This window comes from Panthera leo, chromosome B1 (assembly GCF_018350215.1).
Source record: "Panthera leo isolate Ple1 chromosome B1, P.leo_Ple1_pat1.1, whole genome shotgun sequence".
Lineage (NCBI taxonomy): Eukaryota > Metazoa > Chordata > Mammalia > Carnivora > Felidae > Panthera > Panthera leo.
This window is the reverse complement of record NC_056682.1, coordinates 21,416,671-21,437,188: the sequence shown is the minus strand read 5'-3', so window position 1 is coordinate 21,437,188 and position 20,518 is coordinate 21,416,671. Positions and strand designations below refer to the sequence as shown.

The window sequence follows — 20,518 nt, the reverse complement described above, 5'->3', positions numbered from 1 at the left end:
GAGGGGAACAAAAAAATAAATAAATGCCCTCCACCCTCATGATGCTTACAGTCTGGTAGAAGGAATCAATGCTGATCAGTGAAATAGACAAATCAACAGCAAACTGTATCTGTGTTCAGTGCCACGAAAGAAAGATACTCGAGGCTGTGAGAGTATATTTTTGAGAAGTAACGTAGTCGAGTAGCTCAGGGAAATCCTCCCTGGGCAAATAAATATCAACGTGAAATACGAATTGTGAGTAAGAGTTAACTAGGCAAGTAGGATGCCGAGAGTAGACAATCTCAGCCGAAGAAACAGCATGGATCAAGACGCCATGACAAGAGGGAATGTGATACACGGGAGGGGAAACCGATCTGGGAGGCTGTAGGGCAAGGAGCAGGGAAGGATATGGTATAAGGTGCGGCTGGGGGTGTGGGGTGGTGCCAAAGCTTTGAGCCTGGAAACTTATATTAAACATTTCTGTTTTTATCCCAAAAGTAATGGAAAATCATGGCAGTAGTTTAAGCTGCAGAAGAATTTGGTATGTTAAAAAAGAATTCAACTGACTACATTTTAAAGACCTTTTTGTCTTTATTCAGTGATTCATGAGTCAGGCATCATCCCATCTAGCAGACAGAACGGAGCTCCAAGGAGCTGTACAAAAGACATATAGGCAGAAAGGAACAGGAATAGGGATGTCATACCAGGCAAAAATGTGGGTTGATTATCGCAAGGTTACTCCCCTTTAGAGGATGGCAGGGGTCTGTCAAGCAGATTACCTAACTAGTGCTGATTGACTGATTTAAGATTCCATTTCTGGCAGAGCAGAAACTGTAATTAAGTTAAGTTTTGGCTTGGTGACATGGGTCTTAGCATAAGCAACTCTGTTGGACCTATTGCCTTGTTTTTAACAGGTACATACCATAATTAGATTGTGTTTTGAAAAGATTTTTCAGAGTGGAGATAGATTGGAGAGGGCCAGGGTGAGCGTGAGCAGATCAGAGAGCAGACTCTTGTCCAGGCTTGAAAAGCTTCTAATGATGGTAGCAATGGTGATGATGGACTAATGAGTACTAAAAATTTCTGGCTGGTTTAACTGTATGGATGACAGTAGGGACCAGGTTTGAAGGGAAAAATTAAACTTCAACTGTGGACATGATGGATTTAAGATGCCTTAGACATCTAAAGAGGAGATATTGAAGACACAGTTGTGTCTGGCTTTTGATCATTCATTTCAATTCTTTGAAAAGCAGTGTACTAAAGAACCAGTTGTTTGATAATCTACTTGAAACTGCCAAACAAATGCCTGAAGTTATATTAGAACAAATTATAGCCATTTGTTTTTTCTTCAGAGACAGGGATGTGACAAAACCTTAACATGAAATCCTCAAGTTCTAATATACAGCATGGTAAACATAGTTGATTAATACCATATTGTGTAATCATAAAAATTTCTAAGAAAGTAAATCTTAAGCATTCTCAACAGTAACCAAAAAAGTAACTCTGTGAGGTGAAAAAAAAATTGTAAAAGTTCAAAAAAATTAAATCCTAAATAATTTGGCAAATTGGCTACTTTGCAAATTAGCTTTTAATCAATTAATTTTTGATACTTTATATTATTTCCATTGGAGATGAGGGGAGAGGGCTGGGTAGAGTATATATTTAGGGTTCATCTGTACGTGGTTATTAATGCAGTATGTATGGATGAGATTGCCTAAGCGGCAGTGTAGTAGGAGAATACAGAGGACCAAGGACTAATTCTTGAGGAATTCCTAGACTTTAAATGGTGAAGGTACAAAGGCTTGGAAGATGAGTCTCAAAAGGACACCTAGGAGTATCCAGAGACATGGGAAGAAAGTCAGGAGTATGGAGGCATCAAGGCCCAGAAACACGAACAGAATGGTCAAATGAAACGTCAAGTTAGATGAGGGCAGAAAAATGTCCACCAGATTTAGTAATTTGAAGGTGATTGATGATTTTTAAAATGATGTTTCAGTGTAATGATTAGGGCAAAGACCAGAGATAGCAAGAGTAGAAGATGAAGAGATGAAGACAGGCAGTATAAAGGACTCTTTCAAGATGTTTGGCTGTGAAGTAGAAAGGAAAGGAAAGATCATAGTTGAAGTAGAGGCTTTTATCCTGCAATATTTTGCCAGGAGACGCTGAGGATAGCACTACAGGAGAGGAACAAACACCTGAGATGAAGAGAGTCAGCGGTAGTCCACTTTGGGAATATGTAAGGTAGTAGCCAGAGAGAAGGCTATAAATTAAGTAGGACTCTTTTTGAGGAATTTGAAGGCTGTGGTAGGGATTAGAACTCTGTGTTCCTTTAGCCACTCTTTCTTCCCTCCCTTCTGGAAATATTTATTGAGAACTTACCATATGCCAGATACATATTTTGCCTTGGAATTGGTTGATACTTTTGTCCTCTTAAAATATTTTAAGCTTCATAAATGTAGAGACTGTACGTAGAAAAGACCCTTATACAAAAATATATACGTGTTCTGTACTTTTTTGTTTAATTGATGTCATACAATGTGGATTTTTTTAAGCTAGCATATATTTGATAAAACTATTAATGTATTTTTTAAATATCAAATGGCATTTTTGCATCAAATTCTATAATTTTTGTCAAACACATATTTTTTTAAGTTTATTTATTTATTTTGAGAGAGAGAGAGAGATTGAGAGCACAAGTTGAGGAGGAACAGAGAGAGAGGGGGAGACACAGAATCTGAAACAGGCTCCAGGCTCTGAGCTGTCAGCACAGAGCCCAACACGGGGCTCGAACCCACCAACTACAAGATCATGACCTGAGCCAAAGTCAGACACTTAACCTACTGAGCCACCCAGGTGCCCCTCAAACTGGAACTTTTAAAATATAGTTAAGAACAATCACTAAAGATCAAGATATTTGTAAAAACTTTTTTTAAAGTGTAGGGTTATAAAAAGAAATATTTGCCTCAGAAGAGAAAATAGGTTTCACAGACTGAATATTATTAAATCATATATATATATACGATTTATATATATATATTGGCATATTAAGATGAGACAGACTTGTTTTTAAATGTTTGTTTATTTATTAGACTTGTATTAAAATTTTTTTAAATGTTTATTTATTTTTGAGAGAGAGAGTGTGAGCGGGCGAGGGGTAGAGAGAGGGGGAGACACAGAATCCGAAGCAGGCTCCAGGCTCTGAGCTGTCAGCACAGAGCCTGAAGTGGGGCTCCAACTCAAGAACCAGAGATCATGACCTGACCTGAAGTCAGATGCTTAACCGACTGAGCCACCCAGGCGCCCCTGGACAGACTTGTATTTAAACCTTAGCATTCAGTTTCTAGCTTTGAAAACTTTGTTATTCAATCTTTAGTCTCATCATTTATAAAAATAAAAATAATAGCAACTTCACAAGGTTTTTGAGGATTGAGTGATATTGGTTGTGTTCAGTATAGTACCAGACAGACAGTAAGCACTTAATAAATGTTGGTAGCTGTTATTGTCATTGTCACCATCATTGTCATTGTTTGAATCTATAATCATAATTAAAAACAAATCTTTGATACAATTTTATGGTGACACCAACACGAAAAAAAGGGGTATGCTGTGTGAACATTTGCTTAACAGTTATAGTTTAAATAAATGTTAATTGAGATATACATTTGATTGCTGATCATAGCTTTGTGTTTGAAATCTAGAAAATTTCTTATTTTACCTACCTAAATAGAACCTAAAAGGTAAATTTCCCTTCTGGAACTAAAGTAGGTAATTGATTACTTTCACATAGTATTATTTTAATTTTAGTTTTAGAAAATATATTGTTAAAAAATTTCAAATATACATAAAAGTATTAAAAATATAATGAACATCAACCTATAGCTGAAGAAATAAAATACATCTATTAGAGTTGAAGTCCCTCTTCACCCAAGTTATATTTATATATGTAGTAACTTAATATGAAATAAGGAATTCCGAAAATCAGAAAATCCTTTGAAGAACAATCTTAATGGCTCTTTAGTCTTTATAAAAAAAAAAAAAAGCTAATAATACTGAGCATGGTAACACATCCGGCAGAATGAATATGTCTTTTGTGAATAATGTACCCTGGAAATCTCATAAACCCTACAGAGCTCAAGAGTGTGTCACTTCCTCTTCTGATAAATAGCTTCTGAACATTGCATAAGAGCATGTGCATGTACTTTTGTACCATTTATTTTTCTTCTGTTCTCATTTGCCATATTTCAATAGCAACAGAATAATAAATATTATTTACAATGTTCTGTTCATTATGGAAAGGAAGATATCTTTATGAAATAGGTGTATTATAGTTAAGGTTAAATGCTGAATTCTTCTTTGTAAATTTGTGATTTTAACCTTTCGATTACATGTTTGTATAAACTATCTTAGGTAAAGAAAGGATGTTGTTGCTGCATAGAGAAGAAATCTATCTCCATAAAAATCAGCTTGCTAAATTTTAGAATATATTTCTATCCTTCCAATCTTAAAATGACTTATTACATTGCTTAAAAGAAGAGAAAGTTACATGGCAAAAACTGCCTATCTCATAATCTTCACTTTGATATACTGTTTATAATAATTGTGGTTAATTATAAAGAAATAGCCACATTGCCATGTAGAATAATTATTGGCTGTCATTATTGTAATGTAGCTGAAATAATTAATATTTACCAGTTCCTAATGCAGCTGTGTTATAGGACTTAATCACATAGAAACCTGGAGATGATTCTTAGGCAGGCATTCACAGTTTTCAAATCCGAGTAAAGGAAATAATAATGTTGACTGTCCATTTATTCCAATATTATAAGACTTATAGTGTTTTATGTCTTCAAGGGTGTGAGGAGGAATCAGTAGGTAGTAGTACCTACTTTAGTTCCTACTTTAGTAGGAGTCAGTAGTGATTCTAGGTATTTTATTCGATTATAACACTCTTGTTCCAGAAATGAATCTTAAATACAGGGAAAAAATGGAAAACAGGATGAGGGTCCCCCTCTCACATTACCTGCTCTCTCCTTCCTCTCTTTTTCTCATTGCCCCCATTCTTCCACTCCACCCTAGAGAGACCAGGCATCTGAATCATACCCAGAGATACTAGCACAGCAGAGATCATGGATAGTGAAATTATAAATTCTCTGTTAATATTTTTATTCTAGTATGAATATTTAACAAATATCAGTATTTGTGTTGTAAGCCTAAAAGATTTTTAACATGGATTAAGTTAACTTTATAAATCCAGAAACCCCCAAAGTAAGATAATGATTATGGAAAATGTTTACTACCCCACTGGCATTATTTATTATACCTAGTTTATAGTACATGAAACAAATACATAACATAAATAAACCATATCTTGGATCTACATCTTGAAGTTAAAAAAACATTGCCTGTTAGATATAAAGTCTGGTGTTATGAGTTATGGCTGTAGATTGGTTACTGAATTTGGATATACATTGCATGAAATATTTATTATCTAATTCTTTTATATTTATTGCAGTTGCTAAGACGTGGAAGTCACTTACCAAACAGGTAGGTTAAAGCTCTTGGTGTCATATACATGCACACTATGTATATGCATGCCCACTTTGGAAAATTGTTTGGCATCATCTTCTAACACTAAAGATACACATACCCTAGACCTAGCAGTTCTACAACAGCATACATATGCGTACTAGTAATGTTAAGCTTGAATATACCCTGTGTTCTAGTAATTTTACACTAATGTGTGTACATAGAGAAGCTTATGCTTTCAGGAGAGGTTCACAGGAATACTATTAGATTATTCATAATTGACCAGAAAGACTACAATATAATATCAATAGTAGAAGTGATGAATAAGCTTTTACATATTCATACAGCAGTTGCTATACCGAGTGAAAACAAATGAATTATACCAGTGCTTAAACTAGATGAATCTTGGAAATGTAATGACAAAGTAAGCAATCGAAAAAATATATAAATTACAAAACTAGGGGGGGAAATCATAGTGTTGAAGAATGCAGTCATTGGTGGGAAAATGATAAATTTAAGGAATGATAAATTTAAGACAATATTTACCTCTGGGAAAGATGGAGGGATATATCATAAGTAAGAGCTACAAAGAGGCTTATAAAGTACTGGTAATTTTCTGTTTCTTAACAGTTTCTACTTTATTTTTTTTAATTTTTTTAATGTTTATTTACTCTTGAGACAGAGACAGAGCGTGAACAGGGGAGGGGCAGAGAGAGAGGGAGACACAGAATCTGAAACAGGCTCCAGGCTCTGAGCTGTCAGCACAGAGCCTGACACGGGGCTCAAAGCCACGAACTGTGAGATCATGACCTGAGCCAAAAGTCGGACGCTTAACCGACTGAGCCACCCAGGTGCCCCAACAGTTTCTACTTTAAATTTTAATATATTCTTTTTGTACTTTTAAATGTATGATAAACTTCAATATTAAAAAAATCAGTATTAGGATAGCATTCTAGGGAACTTCTTTAAACAGTTAAAGAGAACCCTCCCAAAGCCTGTAGCAAATGCAATGTTTACATGTGAAACTTTAGACATTCTCTTTAAAATTATGTATGATATAGGGGTGCCTGAGTGGCTCAGTCGGTTAAGCATCCGACTTCGGCTCAGGTCATGATCTCATGGTCCATGAGTTCAAGCCCTGCATCAGGCTCTGGGACGAAAGCTCAGAGCCTGAAGCCTGCTTCAGATTCCTTCTCCTTCACTCTCTCTCTCTGTCTCTAACCCACTTGTGCTCTCCTTCTCTCTCAAAATTAAATTAACATTATAGTAATAATAATATAAATAAAATTAGATACGATATAAATATGTCTCCTATCACAACTGCTAACTCCCTGTTTTACTGCAGATCAAAGCTAATGCTGTGTATTAGTTTGCTAGGGCTGCTGTAGCAAATACCAAAGTTTGGGTGGCTTAAATGACAGAAATTTATTTTCTCATGTTTCTGAAAGCTGGAAGTTCAAGATCAAGGTGTTGGCAGCATGGGTTTCTTCTGAGGCCTCTCTCCTTGGCCTGTAGGTGGCCATCTTCTCCCTCTGTTATCCTCACATGTTGTTGTTCTGTGCATGTCTGTGTCCTGATGTCTTTTTATAAGGACACCAGTCATATTGGATTAGGGCCCACCATAATGACCTCACTTAACAATCTTAATTACCTTTTTAAAGGCCCTTTCTCAATACAGTCACATTCTGGTGTACTGAGAATTATGACTTCAAATGTAAATTTGAGGTGTACATAATCCAGGCTATCACATGTAGTATGACAAGAAGAAAGAAAGAGGTTCTAAGGATTAGCACAGTAGGAAGCCATATGGTTGAGAGAAAAATGTAAAAATACATAGATTTCAAATGTATTCAAATTTAGTAAAAGTTTAGCAAGGTTGCTGCTGAGTATAAGATCAATTAACCAAAGTTAATAAAATGTTTCTGCACCAGCGATAGCAATTAGAAGCTGTACTGTCAAATAAGATACTTTTCACAATAGCAACAAAAACTATTACTTTGTGTGCCTAACAGAAGATGTGCAAGACATTGTTATATTTTTTAAAAGACATGAATAAACCGAGAAATAGATCATGTTCATGGGTGATTCGTTTGGAAGAGTAAGGATCCAGAATTTTCAGAACAATTCTGAAAAGGAAGGAGGGGAAAACATCAGGATGAGAATGATTGGGCCTGTGTCATATTAAGACTAATAATAGAGTTATAATTAAAATAGTATTGTATTATTGCAAGAGTTTTTTAATTAGATGAAAATAATAGAATATAGAGTTCATAAACAGACCCATGCATATATGGAAAGATCTGTAAATCGCTAGAGAATGAATTGACCTTTAGATACTGAAACAATAGTCTTTCCAACATGGAGGCAAACAAATTAAATACTAAACTGATCACCATACACAAAAGCAAATTTCAGATGGATTAAGTTCTTATTTTTGACAAACAAAAATTCTGAAATATTAGAAGTAAAATAAGGGATACAAGAGGATTCTTTAGATAAGACACAAAACAAAGCTCAAAGGATATTTGGGCAAATTTTATTAAATTAAATATGAAAAATTTTGGCATACCAAAAGAGTGTCAACAATGCTAAAAGATGTATAATAGATGGGAGAATATGCTTACAGTGTATTAACAGAAAACATTGAGTGTCTTGTACTCATATAGAACTCCTGTAAATCAATAGAAGAAAGATAGCCAGCTCAATAAGAAAAAAATGAGTAAACATAGAATGGCCAATAATATATGTAAAGGAGCTCAGCCTCGCTACTAATCAGGGATATGCAAATTAAGCCAATAATATGTTGCTATTTCACACCCGTCAGATTATCAGCTGCCAGAAATCTCACAATACCAGTAATTAGCACCGACAAGAAGAAGAAAGAACCAAGGTAGAATGCAAATTTGTATATTCACTTTTGAGAGAAATTTGTCAATATCTAATAAAGTTGAAAATATATAATCAAGAGCTCTACTTCTAGAGATGTATACTAGAGAAATAGTTACACCAGCAGTCCTGTACATGTTTTCTGTTTTCTTCTTTCTGCAGCATCAATTGTAATAGCCAAAACACAAAAAAAACAATATAAATGTTAGTCAGTTGAGAAATGAATAAAAGAATTGTCACCGAGGCATATCAAGGACAAATTCAATGTATAATACAGAACTATGGTGAATAAATACATTAGAGCTATAGGTATCAACGTGAGCCAAGATCAAGAGTTGGACGCTTTACTGACTGAACCACACAGGCGCCCCTGCAATATAATTCTGATGCTACCCATCCAAAGTTAGTTTCAGACTCCATAGATTTAAGGACACAGTCCCCAACAAGACTGCTCTCATTTCAGATGCCACATGCAAGTTCAAGGGTCCCGAGGCCACCCACACTTCTGACCAACTGGCTACAAATCCAAGAGGTTCCTGTAATTCTCCTCAAGTTCAGTAATTTTCTAGACTGACACAAAACTGACAAACATTCTGTATTTATTAACAGTTTATTCTAAGTGCCACAAGTCAGGACTAGCCATATGAAGAGACTCCTCGGACAGGTATAGGAGGATCCCAAACACACGCCTTCCGTGCCCTCTCCCCACCTCGCACATCGGCGTGTTCACCAACCTGAAATCTCCACTGAGCTTGGGCGTTGAGTTTTTATTGAGGGTTTCATTATCTAGGTATAATTGGTTCATTGGCCAAGTGCTTGAGCTCCATCTCTAGTCCCTTTTCCTACCCCACCCCAGAAGTCAGGAGAGCTCAAAGCTCCAACTCTCTGATCCCACGGTGATTCCTTCTGGCAGTCAGCAGCCCACCCTGGGTGTGACTCAAGGATTCAGAGTCTCCTAGGAGCCAGGGGCAAAGGCCAAGCAAAGCATTTATTACACAGCACCACTACCTATAAGAGACCAAGATAGGCACTGAATGGGGAGGGAGATTCACATTCCGAGTGGAAATACAGATTTTAATACATTTTCAAACTTCTTAAAGTCAACAGGAGACAAAGATCAATGTGTTAATTGGATAATCTAGACCAGAAGAATATGAATTATTACTAAAGTAAACTGCTTGGTCAGTAAGGATCTGGCCCATCATTTAGAAGTTGTGTGACCTTGGGTGAATTTCTTATTCTTTTTAAGTCTCAGTAAAATATGCAGAATGAGGTTTGTTTTTTAAAATTAAATGAGAGATTGTATTAGCCCATTGTTAGGCACATGGAGGGCACTCAGAAAAAGGTAGCTATGATTTTTTTGATTGTAAACTCAAGTGGAGTTTAAACTAGAAGAGATGGAATTGAATACATGGAAATAGTTAAAATGGAGGAGTGAATATTTGTTTAATAGATACGGTATACATTAAAGTGTATATAATATATGCAAAGTGTTATTTTTCATCTCTTGCTCTAACAAAAATATTCATGAGTTTACTGTTGTTTAAGCAGTAAATATGTGGCTTCTCATTGTTGTTCATACCTGAGTTCTTACCTCTGTGCTGTTGCTGCCCTACTCAGACACTACTGATTGTCCGCTGGCATCTGTTACTTGCAATGCAGAGATAACACTACACAACGGAAATGAAAGCAGGGTTCACAGGTGGACTTCAGGGAAAACCCCTAAAAATAACTCTCCCAGGGATTCTTTATTTGCCTGCTAACTCAGCTTTGTAATGAAAAAAAAAAAGTTTATAATGTCACAGAATATTTTTAGATACAACCGCATCAGGAAGGATTTGTCTAAAGTGTTTCTCAAAGTGTAATGTGTAAAAAAAAAAAAAAATCACCTGGAGTTCTTACTAACAATACAGATTCTGTTTCAGTAGGTCTGGGAACTGAGACCTCCTTTTCTTACAAGCTCCCAGGTTATGCCTGGGGTATTGGGGAACCATCGTTGTGTAGCAAGAATCAGGTCTGGAATATACAAGTGGTTTCTAGTGTTCTTCAGTGTGTTACTTAGCAAACTACCTTTTTTATTTCAGATTATTTCAATTTATCTTACCAAATCCCTTAATAATTTTTCTTCACAATTAACCAAAATATAATTTTCATTTAATTATTTTTAAGTATTAACAATAAATTCAGAATTCCTTTGGTGTCTGAGCAATGATTCAAATGTTTAAATTTTCAAAATAGTTCCCCAACCTGCTGTGATAGTTTGATTTTAAAAAGGCAGACTAAGCAATTGCAGTCTGTGTTTTTTACTGAATATTTAAGTTAAAATTAGAAAAAAAAATTGAAAGTGGCCACCATAACTCAATACCCTTGAACTCCTGCTTCATCTGATGTCACCATTCTTTGAGTCACTACTAAAATATTACTCATTCTTTCCCAGTATGACCCTCTGTCCATTTACTTCTTCCAGCTCCTTAAATCCAAGACGGCTACAGAGAAGAGACAGTATGTGAAGCCAGGTCATCATCTCTGACCTTGATAAGGAAATCCACCTTAATTATGGCTTTCATGAAACTCAGTGTTTTATCTTAAATTGTTTTTTTTATATATAGTTCTCCAGTTGCTAAACTTATCTTAAATTTTTGATAGCTCTAATTGAATTTAACTTAGCTTCTTTATTATTTATTTTATGGTTAGACTGTGGGCAAATACTAAGTTTTGTGGTTGAATGAACCACAGGTATAGAATAGAATAAATACAGCCATGTCTCAGGTCCTTTAAGTGAAGAATTTTTTTGCATAGGCATTTAAATACTTTTTATTTATAAGTAAGTGGTTTACCATTAATATTGTGATACCTTATGTCATAGGAATTAAATCAAATGCTCTCAGAAACACCACCAGTTTGGAAAGGATCCTCAAAGCTTTTTCGCAATCTTAAAGAAAGAGGTAAATTAACTTTAATACTTATGCATTTTTAAATGGACACTATATTATTTATACTATTTATATATTTTTTCCTCATACTTAAAGTAATTTTATTCATGTGTGTGTGTGTGTGTGTGTGTGCGTGTGTGTGTGCATAGAGAAAAAACTGAAAAGAAAAATAGTAAAATATTAATACTGATTGTTTCTGGGTAGTGGGATTAAAGGTGGTTCTTATTTTTATATATATTATTCATGTCTTTCAAATTTTTTACAACAAAGTGAACCTTCATAGTACAAAAAATTATTTTTTAACCATATTGAGAAGTGTAGGTTAGGGGCGCCTGGGTGGCTCAGTCGGTTAAGCATCCAACTTCGGCTCAGGTCATGATCTCCCAGTCCGTGAGTTCGAGCCCCGCGTCAGGCTCTGTGCTGACAGCTCAGAGCCTGGAGCCTGCTTCAGATTCTGTGTCTCCCTCTCTCTCTGACCCTCCCCCGTTCATGCTGTCTCTCCCTGTCTCAAAAATAAATAAACGTTAAAAAAAAATGTTTAAAATAAAAGAGAAATGTAGGTTATATTTACTTACAGAAAGCATTTTTTAAAAATACTGATCTCCAACTATTTTTCTTCCTTCCATTTTACTTCCAGGCAACTATAGATATTTAAAAATTTAATCAGTATGAAAAACTTATTGGATGTCTTTTGGCCACCCAGTTTGAACATGTTTCTTTTAAAAACAACACTCACTGCAAAATCCACCTGTTTGATCATACTATCTTAGCTATATCTATTTGTCTAAGTCATGGATTCATACACTTCCTTGCAATCAAATTATACTGATTTTATTGCTGTTTTCTTTGACACTGTACTTTTTGTTCATATTTGTAGAAAACACTAACAAAATCTCTTTAATCTTACAAAGTAATTTCTCTTAAAAATACACTTTTTAACATGCTCAAGTATAAGAGTATATAAAATTAAAATGTTAAAGAAATTATATGAACAATTATTGGTTTGAAAATAATTATAGTATACTCTAGTATGAAGACAAATATTTTAAAGGAATAGTTATAGTCTATATATTTTATCTGAGTAGAATTAGAAATTCAAATTGCTTTCACCTAGTTGACATGGAATCTGAAAGGAGTAGACACTTTACCTTTTATTGCAGGATTTTTCATAACTAGAGTTTTAAAATTAGGGCCATGGTATCTTTAAAGCTCTTAGAAATTTTTTCCTAGAAGTTGTCTTAAAGGTCATTCACATCTTAGGGTGGGATGATAGAATCAGGAAAATTCAAAGCTCAGAAAGAGAAGTTAGCAAATTTAAAAATATTTACTTAATACTTCTAGTGGGAAAATACAAATTGGATCAAGTATAATCTAAGAAAAATAAATGCCTGGAAGAAGGAAATTCTTTGTAGTTAAGGAGAGCGTTAAATCTGGAAGCCCTAAGTTTAGGCCTGTCCTAATCTTCTTTATGATGTATGCATATTAGCATGTTTTTCGGGGGACATGAGCTGTTCAGTGCTACCCCACAGAATTATCTGTATAGTGATGGAAATGTTGTATTTCTGTCTTGTCTCCCATAGTATACTGCCCTTAGCCCCATGTGGCTTTTAAGGATCTGAAAATGTGGCTATTGTAACTGAGGAAGTAAATGTTTTATTGTGTTTAATTTTAATTGTTTTAAGTTTAGGTAGCCACATCTGGCCAGTGGCTACCCTGTAGGACAGTGCAGAGCTGTGTCACAGTGATTGGATTATTGAAGCAATCCTTATACCCGAAAAGTTTTAGAACCTTTAGGTTAGGCGAAGTAGAATGTTACAGGCAGCCTTGCTTTTTTTATAAATAGGTTTAAGTGGCAAAGGAATTTTAAAGCTAAATCTTTAGAGCTATTAAAGATTAGTTTACAAGTGAATTATATCTACTTAAAATATTTCCCAGCAAGAAAATGCAGTTTTACAAAAAGTTAATTGAAATGCAACATTTATGAAAACATTATCCAGACTTAGTCATAACAGCCAACTGTAGTGCGTCATAATAGAGGAACTAAATAGTATAATGTTTTTAAGGAACTTCCCTTAGAAGTTTTTTTGTTGAATTTTCAAAAGAAACCTAGTTGGCATCTTTCTTACCCTCTTTTTTAAAGATCACAGCATTACTATATGCTTAGCATATGTATTTATTTTATTTTACTTTTTGATCTTGGGTGGCCTTAAAATAAATTGAAGGGCCAGTTTAATAGTTTTCCATTTTTGTAATTGGAAAGCATTAGCATTAAGAAGTTACAGTTCATGTTTAGTAGTATTTTCTCTTTTCCTTGATCATTTTTATAAAATTATATCATGAGCTTCACTTTGTTCTCCATGCCTGTGGATTACACCACCTCAGAAACCATTTGGTCCTACAGACGGGTACCTACCATGATAATTGTGATGAGTGCTCTCACTGTTAAGAAGTAATCATTCCCTGTGGGAAACCTTGAGTTAATTATCAAATAAAAGATGTGTAGTAGTTATTAGACTTCTTTATACCAACCAGCATCTCTGTATTCCACCAGGTCAATCAGAACGACAGTCAGTGAGATGGGATTGTAAAGACATAGAGCTTTCTTTCCCATCCCATTTTCCTTTCTGTTTCTCTTCCTTTCTTCCTGTCTCCCTTTCTCTCTTTTTCTCTTTCTTCTTTTTTCTTTTCTTTCTCTCTCTCTCTCTTTGTTTTTTTTTTTTTTTATGAGGGATCCCTATGGAATCTAGGTATTGTATCTTTATATACGTTGGCCATTCCAGAATCTTTCTCCCATAACATTCATGGCAGTCAACCAGAACTATCTGTCTATAGGTCACAATATTGTAGTATAAACAAAAGAAGGGAATGCTTTCACAGGGCTTCTAGCTAGTTCCCTTCAAGTCTTCTGACAAACTGCCTGACAGTGACTCCTGTCCTCTTTGTTCTGTAACAAAGAGGGGAGCCTCAAAGAGCATCAGGGAAAATGGAGTTTCAGGGTTCACGATCTGATTATTTAAGGATTTTTGTATACCCTTTTACCAAACTTTAGGACTATCTGATATCTGGAGAAGTGTTAATTGACTTATTCCTGACTGTGATTTTCTCAGGATCCTCTTGGAAATTCAGTGAAGCATGAATTCTAGTTTGGGGTGCTATGCCCAAAAGTAAGAATTTGAGTAACAGAATATATATCTTTATTTACTCTAAACACCTTTCGAACTTTGTAATTCTGGGATTATAGAGAACTCGGGATGCAGTATTCAGAAAGTGTAACCCATTTAATTAAAACAAAAATTTCATAAGAGTACATTTAATAGAAGCATTAAGTTTGTCAAGAATAATAAATGATAACTTGAAAGCAGACAAGTTTCATTTTTTAAGCAATACAGAAATTAGATTTGTAAGCAAGAATATCTAAATGTTTTTTCTGAAAGTTTCAGCACTTTACAGTTTAGCCTTTTTATTTTATGCTAGATTCATCCGTTGAAAACTAGCAGCAAGTTTACAGCTAGCTATAAGTAAACATTGTAATTTTGCTTTCCTTGTCAAAATATCTAGGAGCATTAATGGGAATTTTACATGGGTTCTACAGAGGCATTGTGAAACAAATTAAAATTTGGGTTTTTTTGGCCGTGATTTTAGAATAGTTTAGTCTTGCTTAAAACAGTACTTAGCATGTTCTTTAAAGCGGTAAGTTCCTTATTAATATTGCATATTATAATAATATTTTACTTGCTAAATATAAAGTAATATTTTATATATAGCATTACTAATACTATTTTTCTTCTAGGTGTGATTTCTTACACAGAATATCTTTTTCTCTTGTGTATTTTAACAAGTAAGTGTACTCATAAGTCTATTTTTGGATCCATTTTTCTTTTTTAATCAGAATCTTGGAAAACAAATCTTAGATTCTCTTACTACTGAAAATCAGTTTAGGTTTACCAACATGGTTATTTTGCGAAAATCAGCAAATGCTAAGCATAGCACTATCAAGAGGCAAAAACGTAACTATTTTTATGGTTCTGGAATAGTAATAAAGTGCTCATAAATTACAAATTTTACGTCATATATCAATCCTTGTGGTTTAATCTACATGAAAGCCTAAAGATCAGGTCAGATGGCAATTTGTAAATTTCCTGCCACCCTCACAGAAATCACATATTTTTTAAGACTAGCATGAAAGAATGAGTCTTTTAACTAGTGAGTGTGTCAGAATACCCATCATCATCCTAGAACAGCTTTGTTACTCTCTTGCTCTCGTATGCAGCAGTTTTTATGAAATCTACAGAGGGCTTACTCGTGTTTTTAGTTAAATTTCATTGCATTTAATGCAGGATCTTACCTGCTCTAGTTCACTGTGCTCCAGCCACCTGGCTTTTGTGTTCCTTGAATTCTCACCTCAGGAATTTGTACTCTCTGCTCTTTCTGCCATCAGTGCTTCTCTCCTCAGGATCCTCATGATAATAAACATTATCCAGGTTTCTTTTGAAATGTGAAATGTGAACCTTTCCTGACCATCCTCCCTCTCCTACCGCTCCCTTTTTCTCCCTTTACCTTGCTTTATTTTCTTCATAGCACTTAAAACTATTTGAAAGGATTCGTTTATTGGTTTATGTGTTCTTGTCTTTCTCCCCATACTTGAATGCAAGGTCCATGATGGCAAAGGTTTTCTCTTTTTTGTCCATTTCTGTATCAAGAACAGTGTCTAGCACATGGTCACCTCTCAAAAAACTAGTTGGTGAATGAGTGAAAAAGAGTAAATGAAAGAATATCGCTAGAGGGATTTCTGTTTGTGGGGATATGTGGAGATGTATGGGAACAAGAGTATCAGTGAAACTCTGTCATTAGAAACAAGTCATAAAATTCCTTGTACCTCTATGATTAGAAAATTCAGAGCCACTTTGTTACTCTAAATTTACTAATGAATGGTGTTATGTTGGAGTTCTATCGTAGGAAGTTTGGGGGGGGAGTATGTGTGTTTCAAAAATTATCCTTTATTCTTTTTTGTATTTTTTTCTTCCGAACTCAAAATTAAAACGTTGGTGCTGAAGCACGAGAAGTGTTGTATTAGTGGTTACACTAAGGGTTAGTGGTTAGTAGTAATTAGTGGTTAGTAGTAATACAACTGTCTGAGGTTGTTTCAGACTGGAAAGCCATTACAATTCAAGCCCAGTCAATGATGAATACTTCGTGAAAATCAAAGGAGTGTCAACCAGTATCTCAGAGACTTGTAAAAAAGCTGTATTGTCAGCTAGAACAACTTTGGTTGCAAAACTATTCATTTGAAATACCTAACACAGCAGAATGATAGGCAAGAATATAACAGAACTGGCTAGGGAAGCCACTTACTGAGATGGGACAGGGTGTGTGGTTAAATGCGTAAGGAAAACACCTGGTGGATGTGCTTACATGGAAGGGTTAGGATCCTGGGACACAGTGAATCTTCCTTTGGAGTTCAGGACCCATTTTAGAAACTTGCAGGAATTTCATTGAAAAATTATGGATGTTTTTTAGATTAGAACGAAGACCAAACGTGAAAACAGAGCTGACACAAAGTGGGCTACGGAATCTGTGTTACCTGTCTGTAGTTTTCTCCTCTTTGCTTGTTATTGCTTTAACTTTATTTTCCCTTCCAAACACTATGTGTAAGGACTTCCTGTCTGTGTGTTTTCAGGATCATCTCAAAGCTTAAGACTTGGTTATTAGGGATGATGAAATTTTTTATTTCTTTTTCAACTGAATGCTAATGAAAGTAAGTTTACATTCCTAAGCTATAAGCAAGAAATGAGCTTGCATATAAGACTGGCTTCTGTTTCCATTAGAGACAGCGATTACCAGTTAAGAAAGTAGGGTAACGTGCTTCTCTTTTGCTAGCTTCAAGGTTTTACAACAGGTAAATACCAAATGTATCTGTGGGAGGCCTCTCTTCCAAACTTTTTGCACGTCATCTCAAAAGAAAGGGTCAGATGTTTCTAAAAGGCATGTGTACTGAGCTTCTCTTTGAAGGACACGTTCAAGTTTTCTTCTTTATGCTTTAGAAGGGAAAAGATAGTGAACCTCCTTATAAGATTCATAACATTAAAGCAGCTCTTAGTGTGTAAAAGTATGTCTTTCTCAGAAAAGCAATTGTTCCTTGTATTTGGGGGGAATTGAGAATTATTCAAGCCTCTTTTATATTTCTGTTTTTGAGGCTTCTAGAAGTTTAAACTCAGATATGTAATATCTTGTGCTTGACATTTATTTTCATAGGTCATTCGCACAATAATTTCCCTAAGAATTACAACTGCTCCATTGTGTCATGTTTTAACTTTTTTCTTTGAATCTAAGTAGTTGAACATATGCGATGATTTGATATTTCCCTTTTAAAAAAACTGACAGACTTTGGATAACAAAAAGAAGTATTTATTTTTGCAAGTAAGGTTAGTTAAATTTTACTGTCTGTGCTATGCAACAGTTACCACACAAATACTTCTAGAGTGTATTATCAATTTTGTTACTAAGTGTGCTAATACAGGAAGCAGAAATATGTATACATATATAGCTTTTATTATATTTAACTAATAGTAACATGCTGCTTTTAAATCCTTGGTTAAAGAAAGTATTTTTGTACAGTATATACATAACTGCTTACAACTGTACTTTATAAACATTTTTCCATTTCACAAGTACTTTTCTATTTTTTCTGGCAGAGCCACATGCAGGATTTAGAATAGCTTTCAACATGTTTGACACCGATGGTAATGAGATGGTGGACAAAAAGGAATTTTTGGTGGTATGTATATTATATGCTGCATTTTATCAGTAGTTAAGTATTGAATATTTATATTCTTATGTTTTTGCATTATTTGAAATAATGTAGAAGGAAGAGTGAAAAAATTATGCTTTCACCTTAATTTAATAAAGAAGTATATTCTTACGTACTTTAAATAATTTTCATATTAAAAAATATATAAATTATATTCATTATATAAAGGTGATTATAGTTGTTACACGCTTTCTGAGCATTTGAAATGAGCCTGATATTTCCCAGTGGGTGGGTAACGAGCAGTCTGGGGGTGTTGTCTGTGCTCAGTTCTTCTCAGACCCCATCTTCTCAGTGCCCCCAACCACAGCTTTTTGCCACAGGAACTTCCCTTCCTTCTCATGATCGGATCTGTGGTTTTTCTTTCTGCTTTCCTCTTCCATTTATCACTGCCTTATGTTCCGGTCTGGTCCCCATTTTCCTATTCCCTTCTCCTGTCTTTGAATGAGGTCTGATGTAAAGTGGGGAGAGTAAGATTGTTCTTAGGTATTCACCTTCAGTCTTTCTCACCCGACCGACACAGGACTGGTGCTGGTGTGGCAACATCACAGCTGCTCACTCATCTTACCACTCATCTTACCACCTCCCACTTCTAGAATCTTCTATTTCTTTTCACCCAGGGATTCTGCATCTACTTCTATGTCAAAAATGTCTGTTTTTTCCCCCTCAAAGTAGAGATCCTTCCAGTAACAAGATATATATACCCTTAGCCCCTAGTAAAAAGAAAAGAGAAAGACGGCATATAAATAGCCATTTTGTTTTATATTTTCCTTTGTAACCAGCCATTAAAAATCCCTCAAAAAACCTCTTAAACAGCTTAGTATTTTCCTCAGAGGCTGGAACATGGAAGAGAAACTATGAAATCATTCTTTTCTGTGCTAGGAAAGAGAAGAGATAAAAATCCTTGTCGAAAGCTAATTAGTAGCCATTCAAAAAGAAGCAAGCCACTACTTGCTGGGATCTGTCCCATGGCTTCCTCTAACACCCATGCAGCCCTCGCTTGGACAGTCCCTGAACCAGGCCATTGGAACCACAACAGACCCCTCATTCCAGTGTTTTCCAGGATGATGGGGGAGGGGGGTAAGAGTTTTCAGGTTCAGTGCAAAGGTAGAGATATGTTCCTACCATCCCAAAGTCAACAGATTTAGTTTAATATGGTTTTGTTATGATAGCATAAAACTCCATTTTAGGACTTTCAGAATGGGCCTAGTACTCTAAATAATTTTTAGTCAGCTTTCTGTAGAAACTCCCAAGTTCTACCCCATTGATTAAAAGATTAACTTTTGGAACTCAGTCCATTGAAAGTCGCCTGTATAGAGATGTCCTTTGGAAAGCTGTCTGTGGAGACGGGAGGTAAAAACGTTCATGCAGGACCACGGCTTCTGCTCTTTACTCTTGTGAAGGCGATGGTGTGCTCCTTGCCTTTGTGGTGGCTGTACTGCTGCCTCAGGTGTGATGGCTTTTGTTTGTTGTTTTAGTCTGTTTGTCAACAGCAAAGAATTCCTGAAAGAAGGAGGTAGAGTTGAGCTAACTTAGTTGTTAGAGTCTAAAATCTAGGATTACCCTGCCTATTTATGAAATGAGTATTAATAACCTTTGCTGAAAACTCTTTTCACAAAGAAAAAGTGTGGGGATAAATGTACTTGTTCACAAAATCATTTATATTATGTACTGTATTTGTGTTATTACCTATGTTGGGAGGTAATACATTTCATCTGACTTTCAACTATTGCCTTATGAAATGAAGAGTTGAGATCGCTGTTCAGGTTACACAGACAAGAATACTGACCTCACCAGAAAGCTGTGATAGAGGTAGGATTAGGCTTCCCTTTGTAAGATAGAATTTTAAAGAGGAAATAACAGCATTAATAATAATAAATGACATCTCTTGAGAAGTTACTCTGTGACAGGCAATGTGCTGAGTAACTATGTGTAATATTTACTCTGCACAACATTCTTACAAGACCTGGCGATTACACCTCAATAAAGCTGGAGAAAAAAAATATTCCTGTAAGGGAAGGAGTTACCTCCTTGTTCTGGATGTGGAAAACATTCCGTGAATGATTAGACTAACTTACTCAAGGGGTTATAGGCAGAGCCCTTGCTCCCGCCAGCATTCGGTTACCTGAAAAGGACTTCCGAGGCCATCTCATTCCACGTGAGCAAACTGGGGCCTCGTGAGGGATGAGTGACCTGTTCACCATCATGAAGTTAGTGACAGAAGATGGGCTCCAACCTACAATCCTGAATTCTGTTCCAGTTTTCTTTATACCCCAGTAGGCTTTTTTATTTGTGGGTCACAGACTCCCTGTCTGTATGTCTTAGAGATAAAGTAAAGCTATAATCTTGTGCATTTAACTTAACCATAGGTTGCCAGTAGCCAAGGGTG

The 20,518-nt window shown here is 35.4% G+C and overlaps 1 protein-coding gene across 3 annotated transcripts in view; it reads left to right on the top strand.

Annotated features, from left to right (window-relative positions):
* MICU3 (mitochondrial calcium uptake family member 3) overlaps nucleotides 1-20,518 on the top strand; it is a 107,652-nt gene that overhangs the window by 50,893 nt on the left and 36,241 nt on the right. For all 3 annotated transcript variants that reach the window (XM_042934399.1, XM_042934398.1, XM_042934400.1), the window contains exons 3-6: nucleotides 5,492-5,523; nucleotides 11,258-11,336; nucleotides 15,115-15,162; nucleotides 18,017-18,099. In XM_042934399.1, coding sequence (XP_042790333.1) covers nucleotides 5,492-5,523; nucleotides 11,258-11,336; nucleotides 15,115-15,162; nucleotides 18,017-18,099 — 242 coding nt within the window. The remainder of the gene's footprint in view (nucleotides 1-5,491; nucleotides 5,524-11,257; nucleotides 11,337-15,114; nucleotides 15,163-18,016; nucleotides 18,100-20,518) is intronic.